General features: G+C 42.1%; 1 protein-coding gene across 3 annotated transcripts in view; it reads right to left on the bottom strand.

Moving 5' to 3' along the window:
- Window positions 1-15,753, bottom strand: part of zfhx4 (zinc finger homeobox 4) — a 268,897-nt gene that overhangs the window by 5,304 nt on the left and 247,840 nt on the right. For all 3 annotated transcript variants that reach the window (XM_059983216.1, XM_059983231.1, XM_059983225.1), the window contains one exon: window positions 9,973-15,456. In XM_059983216.1, the coding sequence (XP_059839199.1) occupies window positions 9,973-15,456 (5,484 nt within the window). The remainder of the gene's footprint in view (window positions 1-9,972; window positions 15,457-15,753) is intronic.

Raw genomic sequence — 15,753 nt, 5'->3', positions numbered from 1 at the left:
AAATTAAAAGCTGACCATTCCTGTACCTCATCTTCAGGAACCTTTCTTCTAAATGAACACAAAGTCTATTTATAAAAATCAACAGCGAACTTGTATCTACTGTGATGTTTTCTTCACATTGCTGGCTTAGCAAAACTTCAAACAAATTTGCAGGTCTTTTGCGCTTCATGCTCTTCGCTTCTTTTGAATTCAACATAGTGAATCAATATTTTTTCAATAAAAACTTAGTAAGCTATCTACAGGATTTGAAACAGATCTTTGTAAACTTTACGATATGAATACTGTCCACCAAAGATGACTGCCGCCGTGATGCAGCTGTACAAACCAGAACAGGAAAGGTGAGGTGAATTAAATTAGTGACATGCATTGTGGTATTTGAAAATCCAACTTACTAGTTAACAGAAACATTTAGCTAAAAGGTTATTTTCAATAAGCATAATTATTAATTACTACATTATTTTAGGTAACTAACCTTTTGTGCTCACATTAATTTCCTTTGCGCGCTAGTTGAAAAACGTACACGTGCACAGCTTAGAGGGAACATAGCCCACCACCAGCATTACCAACTATTGCAACTGCACCAGTTACAATCTATTGGAAGCAGCCCTGTGGCTCAATGGTTATCAAAGTTCAAAATAAAATTTATCATCAGGGTACATATATTGTCACCACAAACAGCCCTGAGATTCATTGTCCTGCGGGGATACCACCGAATACAATCTTCACCGTTTAGCTGGAGGAGGCTTGTGGGGATATGATGATTAGGTGAAGTTGCAATTTGCATTCAAAACTATCTTCAACCGTGTCTCAAGACAATGGAGAATTTTTTAACTTTGAGTAATAGAGTAGTATTGACATTTCCATTTTAAGCTCCAGTTCATATATGTTTTCTGATTTTACCTTTCACTTAATTTACAACAGATGGATGAATCAATATTAACTATTTTACTATGTCATCCAAAGTTAAAATTATCTTGTAACATGTTAAATTGTTTAGCAAAAAGTTTCCTTTACAATAAGTTTTTAATACCATTCTTATATGAGTGGAATGTGCACCGGTATTAAATAATTCACAACTGCAACAAGCCAGCTTGGGTTTTTATTGGAGGGCCAGAACTTGCTGTAGTGTTGAGCTGAGTGTATTTGCAGCTGAAGTACGTGGTAAGCGCAGGCTTGTCTTTTCCCCAGACTCACCACAGTCTACTTGCTGCCCACTCCTGGTCCTACCCAAAATGGCTCCATGTAATGTTAACATGCGAGTGAAGCAGCTCAAGTCCCTTCTTTATTTATTGATTGAGATAGTGTGGCCATTTCGAGACACACTGTCCATTGAGTAACCCCCGACTTAGCCCTAGCCTAATCACGGGACAATTTACAATGACTAATTAACCTATCAACTGGTACATCTTTGGACTGTCGGAGGAAACCAGAGCACCCGGAGGAAGCCCATGCGGCACACACAAAATGCTGGAGGAACTCAGCAGGCCAGGCAGCATCCGTGGAAAGGGATAAACAGTCGATGTTTTGGGCCTGAAGAAGGGTCCATGCAGTCACGGGGAGAATGTATAAGCTCCTTTCAGTCAGCATCGGGAATTGAACCCTAGTCACCTGGACTGTAAAGCACTATGCTAACCATTACACTACCATGCTGCCCTATGAAACAACTGGAGAAAAAAAATTGACTGGCAGCTGAACCTTGTCCCACTGTATCAATTGTCAAAGCTATCAATGCTTTTGAATATACCTGAGATTCAAAAACTTTCAACATATATTAAAAATCAATGAAAGAATTAAAAACAAAATGTGTGAAAACAAAAAGTTAAAATAATTAAGAAAACTCTAGTCATCGAAGTTATGACTTTATACTTACTTAGATCCCTCATAGCTGTTCTTCTCCTTTCCAGTGGATGAACTCTCTGTCTCAGTGCCAGGTCTAACCTGGCTGTGGTTCAGGGAGCAGATTCCCCCTTATCAGTATTGGGGAACTACAACCAGCTTGTTTTTTGCCACTGGACTGCGAGATTAAATCAGTGCTGGAACATACTCAGGCAATCACTACCACAGAGCAATCAGTAGGTTATGGACATTTATGTTTGCTTGGGAATTCTAAATTTATTGGCACGCTGAATTTGGCGATGGAACTGTCAACATTTTCCATCAAGTCCAGGCCCGTCATTTTCTGAACCTACCTTGCACCATCAAAGACTTAAAGATGGCTGCATTCAAAGACTGAATGAGATTTGAATACAAATAGCCATTATTTTTAGGCTCCGTTCTGTGTCCAAAAGACCACTCTTTAGATGAAAGTCCAGCAATGCATGGAATAAGAAGCAATAATAAAGAGAACAAACTTTTATTTCTACAAGTACAAAAGTATTACAGGTAAACAAGATATCATTTTCAAGTATGGTAGGCCTTTGGCTAAGGATGAATCTACATTGACCAGAGGAGGCAGAGACAAGTTGACATATTTTAGAACAATGTAGAAGACAATTTCTGGTTTTATATGTGCTGCTTATCCTCCAAAAGGACCACAACCTTTTTGTGGTTTGGAGACTTGTGTGCCTCGATGACCTGATAAGCTACACTGACTGGAGTCAGGGCTTTATGCTTTGCTTCTTGGTAGGGTCACCCGTGCCAATCAGGTCAAAGGGTAAAGGCAAGGCTAAGTCCTCCAGGTTCGGGGATTCAGTTCAGGGCCTGACTGGTAAAAATAAATTGTTACAGACACAGTGATGGAGTGTGTTGGTACTCCTGAGACTCCACCTTGGACTTGCGTGACCAACAGTAGTGAAAACCAAGGGGAATCTACTGACAAAATGAAGGAAGCCCTGAACACCGCCAGAAATAGAGGACCTTCAATGCCAGCGGCATAAGGACCAGTAAGTATGTGCTGCATATAGGACAGAGTTACAAAATAATGGATCTTCTCTTCTGTCTGTACCATTTAAGATTAGGCTTTGTTATCAGTTATCTGGTATTTCATACTTCACACTAACAAGGCCAGGTCTAATGTACCAGGTACATGTCATCCTCCAAAAAGCTCTGGAGTGACTGTGGTATGTAAATACTTGAACTGGTCTCACATGACAGCTCCAATATATCAGTTAATGTGGCATTACCAAGTGAAGACTGTCTGGAGGATGTAGTAATCAGTAAAGGGTTACTACATTGCATAGCAAGCTAATATGTTCTTTAGCTGCATTCTCCAGTGAATTCTTGTCTTATCAGGTGGCACCATCTTCTGCTTTAATTGAGCCTTTCTATGAGGTACTCGAACTCTTGAAGTTGGATCTTTTGTAGTTAGAAACAATAAAGGGTGCCTGCGGAGATAAAGGGTGTTATTAGATCTGATAGAGAATTAAGTATTTTTTTAAAAATCAAATATAAATGCAACGATTAATACAAAATAAGTACTTACAAGGAATACACACACAGAATTATCTTCACATGCTTTATGATTGTTTTAGGTTGCTGATAGTAAGCTGATAGACAATTTTTATGAACAGTACTTGTAATGCATTAGGAAATAGTATGTAAAATATATTCACACTTACCAATTGTTAAGACTGAAGATTTGCTCCTCCTTTGGAACTGCTTATGGCCTGGCCATGTGAGGCACATCCTACTTCTCAACTGCAGCACACTTTGGCTCCTTGTTCCGCATTTTCCATTTCATTCGCAAGAGGTGGTTAATTAATTTGCTGCATTTCTATGATGATCATGGTACCTTATTGATCATGGTTCACTTTCTGTGTTACCTTATTCCATGCAATTTTCATTGCATTTTAGCAATTATTTGTTTGGATTAACAGTTTGATTTAGAGTATCTACTTCAATTACATTTAAAATGTTAAATTTCCTTTACTGCCTGTGGTATATGTTCAGTGAGAAAATGTATGCAAAGTGCTTAATTGTAGCTATGTAAGATAGTAAATCTGAATAATGCTAATTAAATTCAGGTAGGTGTCCTAATTGGTTTACTGATGGTGACAAATTACTTTATTGTAACAATGTTTATTCTTATTCCTATGAGGGAAAGCCAGAACATTTGTCAAGAGGGGATTTCACAACCTTTTGTTATATGCCATGGAGCCTTACCATTAACCAAGGACCCCAGGTTGGGAACTCCTGGTCCAGACCTTAAGCATTGGGTCAGTGCTTTGGGAGAAGGATTTCAATCAGTTGTTGGTGGGAAATAGTTGGAATCCTGGTGTGGGGGCAGAGAACTGTGATGAGAAAGATTTGAACTTCCTGCAAGGTACCCTACAAGTTAAGAATTGCCTCCTTTACGTCTTGTTGAGGAAAGTCTTACATTTATAGTGGAGACTTGCTTCTGTGCAAATGGCTCAAGCCATCTCCAGCCCACATCTTATACAGAAGCACAGTTTGTGGAGTGCTTTCGGAGTCAGGTTTATCATCACTGACATATATCATGAAATAAACTTTTAGTAAAAATTCCACTAGCCGAGCATAGACAAAATAGATAAGTACAATTGAATTTGCTCCATTAAGATTCTACCACATAGCTCAATAATGATATTTGGTATCCTGAGCACATATTCATGCTGCATCAATAATTCTCCAGTTTATCTGTAAAAAGTAACGTAGAAACTGAAAATGTGTGGAAGGGGCATAGGGAATATTTCTTTCCATTGGTGGTAATTGATATCTGGAATGGTTTGCCAAGGATGGAGAGATTTTTATGTTATATGTCAATAACTTGGATGATGGAATTGATGGCTTTGTTGCAAAGTTTGCAGATGTTATGAATTTAAAAACGCCAACATGAGGAAATCTGCAGATGCTGCAAATTCAAGCAACACACATGAAATGCTGGTGGAACACAGCAGACCAGGCAGCATCTATAGGGAGAAGCACTGTCAATGTTTCAGGCCAAGACCCTTCGTCAGGACTAACTGAAAGGAAAGATAGTAAGAGATTTGAAAACGGGAGGGGGAGGGGGAGATCCGAAATGATAGGAGAAGACAGGAGGGGGAGGGATGAAGCTAAGAGCTGGAAAGTTGATTGGCAAAAGGGATGCGCAGCTGGAGAAGGGAAAGGATCATGGGACGGGAGGCCTAGGGAGAAAGAAAGGAGGAGGGGAGCACCAGAGGGTGATGGAGGAGTGACTGTGAGAGGGGCAGAGAGAGGGAAAAAGAGAGGAAAAAGGGTGAATAACAAATATGTCAGGGATGGGGTAAGAAAGGGATGAGGGACATTAACGGAAGTTAGAGAAATCAATGTTCATGCCATCAGGTTGGAGGCTACCCAGATGGTATATAAGGTGTTGTTCCTCCAACCTGAGTGTGGCTTCATCTTGACAGTAGAGGAGGCCATAGAGAGACATATCAGAACGGGAATGGGACATAGAATTAAAATGTGTGGCCACTGGGAGATCCTGCTTTCTCTGGCAGACAGAGCGTAGGTGTTCAGTGAAAGTCTCCCAGTCTGCGTCGGGTCTCACCAATATATAAAAGGCCACACCGGGAGCACCGGACGCAGTATACCACACCAGCCAACTCACAGGTGAAGTGTCGCCTCACCTGGAAGGACTGTCTGGGGCCCTGAATGGTGGTGAGGGAGGAAGTGTAAGGGCAGGTGTAGCACTTGTATATGAAGATAGGTTTAGGGGCAGGTAGTTTTGAGGAAGCAGAGAGGCTATAGAGTGATTTAGACAAAGAAGTGGCAGATGGAATACAGTTTCAGGAAGTGTATGGTCATGCACTTTGGTAGAAGAAATTAAAAGGTTGACTATTTTCTAAATGGAGAGAAAATATAAAAACTGATTCAAAAGAACTTGGGGGATCCTTGTGCAAGATTCCCTAAAGGTTAGTTTGTAGGTTGACTCTGTGGTGAGGAAGGCAAATGCAATGTTAGCATTCATTTCAAGAGGACTGGAATATAAAATCAATGATGTAATGTTGAGACTTTATAAAGCATGGTGAGGATTTAATTCGAGTATTGTGAGCAGGTTCAGACTCCTTATTTTTGAAAGGATGTGCTGAACCTGGAGGGGGTTCAAAGAAGCTTCACAAAGATGATTTCAGGATTGAATGGCTTGTCATATGAAAAGCGTTTCAGGCTCTGAACCTGTATTCACTGGAATTCAGAAGAATGAGGGGTGAGCTCATTGAAATCTATGGAAGGGTGAAAGGCCTTGATAGAGTGGATGTAGAGAAGATGTTTTCGATGGTGGGAGAGCCTAAGACCAGAGGACACAGCCTCAGAATAGAGGAGAGTCCTTTTAGAACGGAGATAAGGAGGTATTTCCTTTATCCAGAGAGTGGTGGATCTGTGGAATTCAGGTCTTTATGTATATTTAAGGTAGAGGTTGAGCCAAAATGAAATGGAGGAGCAGACTCGTTGGGGCAAATGGCCTAATTCTGCCTCTATATCTTATGGTCTTATGGATCAGGGATGTATGCTCAACTGTCCAATTGTTGTTTGTCATCTATATCAATGATCTGGAAAATAATGTAAACTGGATCAGCAAATTTGCGGATGACACCATGATTGGGGGTGTAGCGGACAGTGAAGAAGACCATCAAAGCTTGCAGAGGGATCTGGACCAGCTGGAAAAATCAGCTGAAAAATGGAAGATGGAATTTAGTACAGCAAGAGTAACCTGCCAGGGTAGATCTTAGATGGTGAGCAGTGGGGTACTAAGGGCTGTGGTAGAACAGAAGGGTCTGCGAATACATACCCATAATTCCTTGAAAGTGACGTCACAGACAGATAGGAACATTTAAAGAAAACCTTTTCGTACATTGGCCTTCAGAAATCATCGAAGTATTGAATACAGGACTTGGGATATTATGTTGCAATTATCTAAGATGTTGGTGAGGCCTAATTTGGAGTATTGTATCCAGTTTTGCTCACCTACCTAAAGGAAAGAGTGCAGAGAAAACTTACAAGGATGTTGTTGGGATTTGAGGACCTGAGTTACCAGGAAAGGTTGAATAGGTTAGGACTTTATTCCCTAGAATGTAAAAGATTGAGGAGAGATTTGTTAGTGCCTAAGATTTTTGCCTAGAACTGTATTGGCAATGTGGAGCGGAGAGCGAGTTTGTAGAACTAGCGGGAGCAAAGGACATTGGGAATGGTAGGGGTGGCAGAGAAGGAGTGCCAAAGGCAGGGCATCATGATCTTCCACTGTTTTCCCACCTCTCAGGCTGAGATGCCTGTTCCTAGGCTTGATGCAGGTGTGGCATCTACGATGCAGATATGTAAACACCCAAGATGAAGGCAAGTTGTGCTTTTGTTGTGATCAGCTGCAATAATTTTATTACATTGCTGTGCAAAAGTCCGGGGCACATATATATAGCTAGGATGCCAAAGGCTTTTGAGCAGTACTGTCTATCTGGACATGGTTGAGTAACCTATCCAAACCCACTGTTACATATGATAAAGATTAAGTGAAAAGGGTATCTCAGGACTCAGGTCTCACTCTATTGCATTCCAAAATTTTCACAAGGGGCAATGAAACATGCATTATTGTGAAAAGGAACAATAAAGTTATGTAAGTAACACACCAACATTTGCAGATTTTGTCTTGTTTGTGATATAATTATGTAATTTTGGTTTCCAATTTTGTTCTCCAACTAATCTTCTCTTGGCAGCTAAAATATCTAAAGCTTGTTATTTTAAAGCCTTGCACCCTCACTCTTCTCTATTTAGCTTAGTTATTTTAGTATTAGATAAAATCACACAGTTTGGATGAATAATAGAACCTACTTTAAAATTAAGTTGGTAATCAGTTCACCTAGGTTACTATGTGTAAAGCAGTAGACTCTCAAAACCTACTTGACATGTTGCGTTCAGTAACGGTACCTTATTACCTCTATGAAATAGCCAGTAGTTTTATCATCTTCTTTGGTAACTCTTGGTCTGTCCATTTTGTCTCTGAAAAATATTCCCATCACTGTGCATTACGATTTCCTGCATCTTTTCTTGTGTCAGAATAGCTCTCCAGCTCTTCACTGTATGCTGACCCTTGGTATGTTTCATCTTATTTTGATGCTACTGTCGCTGTTCTTTTCTGTGAGTGAGGAGGTCGGGATTGTCATTGTCACAGTTTTTTTCTGTGGGTAAGGGTTGGGGTTGTGTTGCTATTGTGGCTGTTTTTCCCCGTGAGTGACGGGGGGTGGAGTTGGGGATTGTATTGTTGCTGTTTTATTTTCTGTGGTTGAGGGGTTCGAGGATTGTTATTGTTATTGTCGCTGTTTTTTTCTGCGGGAAGGGGTTGGGGATGTGTTGCTATTGTTGCTGCCATTTTTTCTGGGGGTTGGAGATTGTATTGTTGCTGCTTTTTCTGTGGGTGAGGGGGTTAGAGATTGTATTGTCACTGTTTTTGAAGGGTCCGGGAATTGTATTGTCACTGTTTTTTTCTGCGGGGAAGGTTGAGGGACTCGTGTGAGTTTTGTTTCTTTTTCATGCGGGGGGAGTTGATGTATGGTTTTTCTATATTTCATGTCTATCTGGAGAAGACAAATATCAGAGTTGTATTGTACATCCACACTTTGACAAAAAAAATGAACCTTTGAACCTTTACCTTGATACAAACCTTCAAATGCCTTACCATATACTGATATTGTACTTCTGTTTTTCCATGCGATATAGAAGAACAACATTTCAAATGATACATTGACTCCCAGAGCAATCCCAATCAGCACTAAATTTCCTGAAACCTATTCTCTCCTCCCTCCCATCAACTCATCCCAGATTTCACCACACACACACCCAAACACACACACCAGGGACAATTTACAGTGGCCAATTATGTACAGGAATGTACATCGGATGTGGGAAGAAACCAGATCACCCCACGGAAACCCACCTGATCGTAGAAAGAACTTTCAATCTCTCCACAGATTGTATCAGAGACTGAACCTGGCTTGTCGGACTATGAGGCAGCATTTGCACCAGCTGCAGCACTGAATCGTTACATTTATTCACTAGGCTTCATCATCTACCAAAACGATTACCTTGCTACATCAATGTAAAATATATTTTGTTCCCCTAATTATGCAGAATTCTCCCAACCAATAATGCAAGAATAGTTATTGAATATATATACCTTCAGAGCCACAAGATTATTTCAGATTTCTACTAACATAAAAGCATTTAAACTTGTACTTTTCTTCTTTTGTCTGAACAATAATGTTAATTATCTCCTTCCACTTCTCAATCAAACACTAGCATTTCTCCATCTATATTTAGCAAAGCATTAACCTCCTCCTTTTAAAACTAGTTTAATGAGCTGTATGGTAATTAGCTTCCTTTCATTACATTTAACACTGTATAACTTAAAACTGGAATATGGACACATCACAAGCACACTACTCATTTCATAAATTGGTAGTTATCTTTCAGAATATATGCATTAGTTTCCTGAAATATTAAATAGATGTGAAACAGAAATGTATCTTGTTAATTCCACCTCCTCACTTTTAGTTTATATCTTCCGATTTCTTGGATTCTTTTGCCATACACGGGTTGAAAGGGTAGACAGGTAACTATATGTGAGGTACGCTTAGGATTGTTCTACACCTACGAGGTCAAATCTCAAAGATCCAGTGTGACTCAGGCTCTAACCTTTTCTACCTCACCCTCTCACTGCCTCTCTACGGGGAGGCATGCAAGATCTAGTAAATGATAACAATGCCAACACTGGAATGCATGACGTAGAAAACTTTAAGTGTCGACAGATGTTTGGCAAGAACACTTTAAGATCCTAAATAGTCTGCATAAATTTAGTAAACTCCAGTAATTTGAAATAAATTGCACTTTATCATTTATCTGCACTGCATTTTTATAGCTTTTATATACTTTATTCTGCATTTTTATTGTTTTACCTTATTCTAGCTCAATGCTAGAGTAATGAGTTGATCTGTATAAACAGGATACAAGACAAGCTTTTCACTGTATTGTGGTACATTAAACCAATACCAATAGATCTAAGTAACTTACCAGTTGTGTTTTGTGGAAAACTAGGCAATGAAGCAGGACCATTTACTCCAGGAAGAATAACCGAGGAAAGTCCTGGGAGGCTTGAATAAGATGTTGGAGCATTGAGGCCATGCAATGTGTTATTCTCCATAACACTTTGCTGATGCAAAACTTGCTGTTGTGATGTAATTCCCAATGCGTCTGTGGCCTTCTTCAGACGATCCAACTCTTGTTGGGCCATCAATTGTCGGACAGTTGTAGGAGCGAGATAGTCCTTCTCTTTATCCAGCTGACACCCCACTGTTTCCTTCACCTTATTGATATGCTGTTGTGAAAAGATGTGATCTCTGATAGACAAACGTGCAGTGTACATAACACCACATAAAGAACACTCTGTTTTCTGTGAATCACTTCCACTTTGATTCATCATGAACGACTTTGCCATGTTCAGCTTTATTTTTTTGTCCTTGGCTCGAGCATTCTGAAACCAGACCTGGACAACTCTTTTGGGCAGGTTAATTTCATTGCCGAGAAGTTCACATTCTTGCATTGTTGGTGTTCGATAATCAGTGAAGCATGATTTTAGGACTTTCAGTTGAAGATTGCTCATTTGTGTTCTGAAGCGTTTATGGCCAGGACGTTCGCTGGATCTGGATGATTTGAGGCTTGCGTGGCTCCCAAATGGACTAGGAGAACAGGGGTCAGCTAAACTTGATGTCTCACTTCGGTCAACGCTGTCATCCAAGTCATTTTCTCTTGATATAAAGCTTAGAGAAGGGCTGGGTAAGCTCACGGAAAGTCTTTCATCATAATAGTCAACTGTGGGCGTTGTAGTCGCCGTTGACAATTGATCACCAGCTATTGATGTTTTTGTGATATCTGCAGACTCAGTAGCTCGACTCTCTGAGGTACTAACGGTAAGGTTTTCATTCTCATTGTTTCCTTCATCTCCTGTACTTCCATCACTCACAGCTGTGTTAACCGATGAGGTTTCATCATAATCTGTCTTATTCAGATCAAAACTGACAACAGCAGGGACCATGTTTGGGCTCCCTGTTTCTTCACTGCATTCCGATTTGAATAATGAAGGGCTCAGAAGATGTTTTGGTGACATGTCTGCTGTTTTACTCACAGGTGTCGAAACTGCAGATTGATCATTTTCACTTAACGCATCAATCTTGGAGAAGAGTAACGTTGGAAATTCAAAATAATTATCTTTCTGCGGACTCTCACCGTCATCGTCTTGTGGCATCACCGGGCTCGGGGGGAGACTGTAGCCTGCCTGCTTAGCTTCATGCCAGTGTCGAGAACGGATGTGTGTCTCGAGTGCTGTTTTCGCTTTAAAAAGCGCTCGGCAGAAAGGACATCTTCGGTGAGACTGGCTTGGGCCAAGAGCACGAAACTGCCCCTTTCTTTCACGAGCCCTGGTGTTCTGAAACCAGACCTGAACCACGCGTTTCTTTAGGCCTACTTCATTTGAAATGTGATCCAACATTTTTCGAGTAGGATTAGAATCCAGCAAGTACTTTTCATACAGCACCTCAAGTTGTTCCGGAGTAATTGTTGTTCTAAGCCTTTTATCGCGATGTGGCTCGTCGCTACAAATTGAGCCTTCCTTTTCAGCTTGATTGTTTTCCTCTTTCTCTTCCAATTTACGCTTCACTGTTCCAGATGCTGTATTGGAAGGCGTTGGAACTGATGAACCAGTTTGGGAGGATATCTGTGAAGGGGGACCAGAAAGCAACTGTCCCCCCATCAGTGGACTATTTGGATCAAAAACCATGTAGGGCATATCTAAAGATCTATCCAAGATTTGCGAATGGAGGAATTGATTCTGGGCTGCCAAGAAATGGATGTGCTGGTGCTCCTGCCAAAGTTCCAAAGTCGGGAAGGCATATTTACACTGGTCACACTGGTATTGTAACATTTGAGGAGGTAGGCTGTTCTGTAAAGATGTGACTGCTACAGACAGAGGGCTGGTTGGATGCGCAGTGGTGTTCTGAGGCTGTGAATGAGGTCGCGGTATTGGTTGTTGGGGCTGTTTTTGCTGAGGTGCTAAAGGCTGTGGCTCGGAAGGAGGTGAAGATGTCAGTTTGACCATTGGAGAGGCTTGAGATGCCTCAGCTTGCTTTGGTTTCTCTAACGGTAGGTTAGATTTAGGTGAATTTTTATCCATCTCTAGTTTGGGTGAAGGCATCAGAGGAGTGCTAGATCCAGAACTAGAACTTGATTTTGAACCGGATCCCAGCACCTTTCCTGCTGCAGGCTTTGATGGATCTGTTGGTCCAGGTGCATCAGGATGACTCGACAGCATCTGGTCTGTAGCATCCATTGAATCTTCTGTTTGACTATCATCCTGACCGTCATCATCTTCATCTTTGTAACACTGTTTCTTTTGATGGGTAATTAGGTCAAAAATTCGAGGAAAGACTACATTGCATTTTTTACACTGATACTGCAAGTTACTGGTTCGAATATAACGTTCATTGGTTAGCTCTCGTCTTTCACTATCTTTAGTATCTGCTTGGTTCTCAAAACTCTTTCGTGCTTTTTGACGGGCATTTTGGAACCAGACGACAATTACTCGCGTAGGTAGGTTTAGAACTGTGGATAGCTGTTCTATTTCATCATCTTTTGGATAAGCATTCGTATCAAAAAAGTCCTGCAGAACCCTCAACTGGTAGTCAGTGAATCGCGTCCGGGATGATCGTTTATTTATGGTACCGTCAGTCTTGTAATATTCCCCCGTACTAAAGAAAGTATCAGTTCTGGATTCTTCCAATGTGGTAATGGGTGGATTGTTGAAATTGTATGGCGAATCCTTATTTCTTTGCCTTTCTTTAAAGAGGGTGTTACGAAACCAATGTTTAATAACCTTCTGAGGAAGTCCTGATTTTTCTGACATTTCCTGGATCTGTTCTTCAGTCGGAGAGTTATTTATATCAAAATAAGTCCGCAAGATCTTTAGCTGGTCATCTGTGATTCTCGTGCGCGGCCGTTTGAACTGGTGGTGCCTCAAAAAATTGGGATCCAAGCCCAACTGCTGTTGGCAGAGCTGGGTGAGGTCAGCAGACAAGGATTCCATGGCTGGGAGCTGCAACGTGAGCTGGGGCGGCAAAGAAGAATGCTGCATCATGACCGGTGGGAAGAGAGGCAGATCCAGGGATACTGGCATCTGTACTTGGGATTGTGAGGAAGGTGGAGGGGGTGGGGGTGGAGGCGGGGGAGGTGGAGGAGGCGGTGGCGGTAATGGTGATGGGACAGATGCTTGGAGTTTGCCATTCCCCGTCGAGGGAGGAGCTGGTGGTGGCGGTGGCGGAGGCGGAGGTGGCGGAGGCGGAGGCGGTGGTGGAGGGGCCGGTGATTCTGGGGAGGAGGGCACCACAGGATACAGTTTGTCATATGCTTCCCTGTAGTGACAGGCAAATACTTCCAGCTCGCCAAAGGGGAAAAACTGACAGTGAACATGCTCCTGGTGACTCTTCAGAATAAGTATGTTTGAAAACAGTTTGCCACATGCTTCACATTCTAGTTTGTCCACCCGCTCACTCTCCCCATTCTTGCTTCTCTTCTGAACTTTTTGCTTATTTTCATTAAACTGGATAACCAACTCGAAGCCAAAGTTTTCCAGCAAAGCCTTTGCTGCATTGCCTCTTGCACCGGATGGAATACGAGGAGGGGGAAGCATCGATTCCACTGACTTCTGCTTTTTCATCTCCTTATTCTCTTTTAAAGCATCAGATTCACTTAAAAAATCATGCTGTGCCTTGCTTTCTGTTACCTCCATTTGTTCCTCGACTTCTTTCAGGGAATAAGCTTCCTTTAATAACTGCGTCTCTGAGGAATTCAAAGTGTTTTGCTCCTGCTTTGTTGGTTTCACCACTTGCTGCAGATGCTTTTGTGGCAGCTGCTGTGACTGCATGGCTTGGTGCTGTTGGCTGTATTGTTGCTGAATCTGCAGTAAGTGTTGCCCTTGTACTTGTTGCTTTAAGTCATCCAGCAGAGATCCCGTCATTGCAGAGATTCCAAAGGCCCCTGAGCCAGGCAAGCCTGGCTCTGTGTTCAGATTAAATTCGGTGCCCGGCAGGTAAAATGGGAAGAGAAACTGTGGTTGCTGCAGCTGCAGCAAAGCTTCGGCTGTCAGAGGGAAGTGTGGTAACAGTGCTGGGTTGAGAAACTGAGGCTGAAAGAAAGCAGCTTGCTGCTGCAGTTCATGCTGCAGATGCATTTGTGCCTGGGCCTGCGCCAGGGCCTGGGCCTGCACCTGGGCTTGGGCCTGGGCCTGGGCTTGAGCCTGAGCCTGGGCTTGGGCCTGGGCCTGGGCCTGGGCCTGGGCCTGGGCTTGAGCCTGGGCCTGAGCTTGATCCTGGGCTTGGGATTGTACTGGTGACTGAGGGTGATGTTGGGCAGACTGGGGAGAAGTAGCATCACTCAGCTGTTTCTTGATTGCTTCTTTGATATCGGCATTGGTGTCCTTATTAGTAGCTGATGCCATCCCATGAGAGTCTGCGGTCATTTGACCAGTAGCAGGGCCGCTACTACTACTGCTCACGCTATTGCTTCCACTTCCGGTATTGCAATTCCCAGCTTCCAGCTTAGCCGCCCTTGCTTTTGTCTGGTGGAGCACCGATCTCATGTGTATTTCCAGTGTCGAGCTTTGGCTATAAGCAACGTTGCATGTGCTGCACTTGTAGGGCTTGTTATCTATGCTGTTGTTGGATTCTTGAGGAACTGGACTTGATGCCTCTTGGAGAACTTTCTTGAGCTTATGCAGGTGCGATACAGAATTATAGTGAACTAAGAGAATATTTTTCTGAGTGAAAGATTCTTTACACACTGTGCATTTGTATGGTCGAGAAGGGTCCAAAAACTTCTCCATTGTAAAATTTGGACCTTTACGGAAAGGCAGTGTTCGCTTTGGTTCTGCACTTAAATCATCTAGAATGGAGCTACTGTCACTTCCTGTCGGGCTAACTTTCCCATCATGCTCCAGTTCTTCTTCTTTATCCATTTCCTGTACCAGGATGCTATCGTCTTGACTGATGACATCGTTCTCCGACCAGAACTCCCCATTTACGTGGTAACTCCCACAAATCTGTTGCACTTCAGACTCGCTTAGCTCAGGATGACTCGTTTCCAAGTGTCTCTTTAAGGCTAGAAAAGTGCGGAAGCTGCGCTGACAAAGGCTGCACATCGTGGCAGCCCGAATGGCATGATACTGAGAATGAATCTGGAGCTTCTGCATGGTCTTGAAAGCCAGACTGCATTGATTACAGCGATACTTGTACACGTGCCGATCAGACACAGGCAACTGCTGCCTTTTCTGCAGTTCATTTAGTTGATCTTGCAAGGAATCTGAAACCTTAAACCGTTGACTTTCATCTTTCGTCCAGTCAGCAGGATCTGAAGCTTCCTTTGGCATTTTCTGCTCCTCGGTTTTTGACTCATTTCCAGGCTTGGCGTTGTCTGAGCCCATGTAAAACTTCCCCTCCAATGAATATTCACCTGGTCAATAATTTAAAAAAAATGGTGTCAGATGCTGTGATTCCAAAACACTAAAACTTCCTAAATTTCCTATAGGAGCCCAAAAGTGAGTATCACATCTCTTTCTATACAAAGACCATTAGAAAAACTCTCAGGCGTAACATATCATGAGATTCTGTAATACGGCTTATAAGCAACTAACAACACAAGTTCAATACTTTTCACTTTTCAAACTATTTAAGGACATCGATAGAGTCCTTACAGAGTAGAAGCCCTTTATGAGGGGATGAGCAAGAATAATTGCTTATATTGAAGAAG

The sequence above is a fragment of the Hypanus sabinus genome, chromosome 1 (assembly GCF_030144855.1).
Source record: "Hypanus sabinus isolate sHypSab1 chromosome 1, sHypSab1.hap1, whole genome shotgun sequence".
Classification (NCBI taxonomy): Eukaryota; Metazoa; Chordata; class Chondrichthyes; order Myliobatiformes; family Dasyatidae; genus Hypanus; species Hypanus sabinus.
This window is presented reverse-complemented; position numbering and strand designations above follow the sequence as displayed.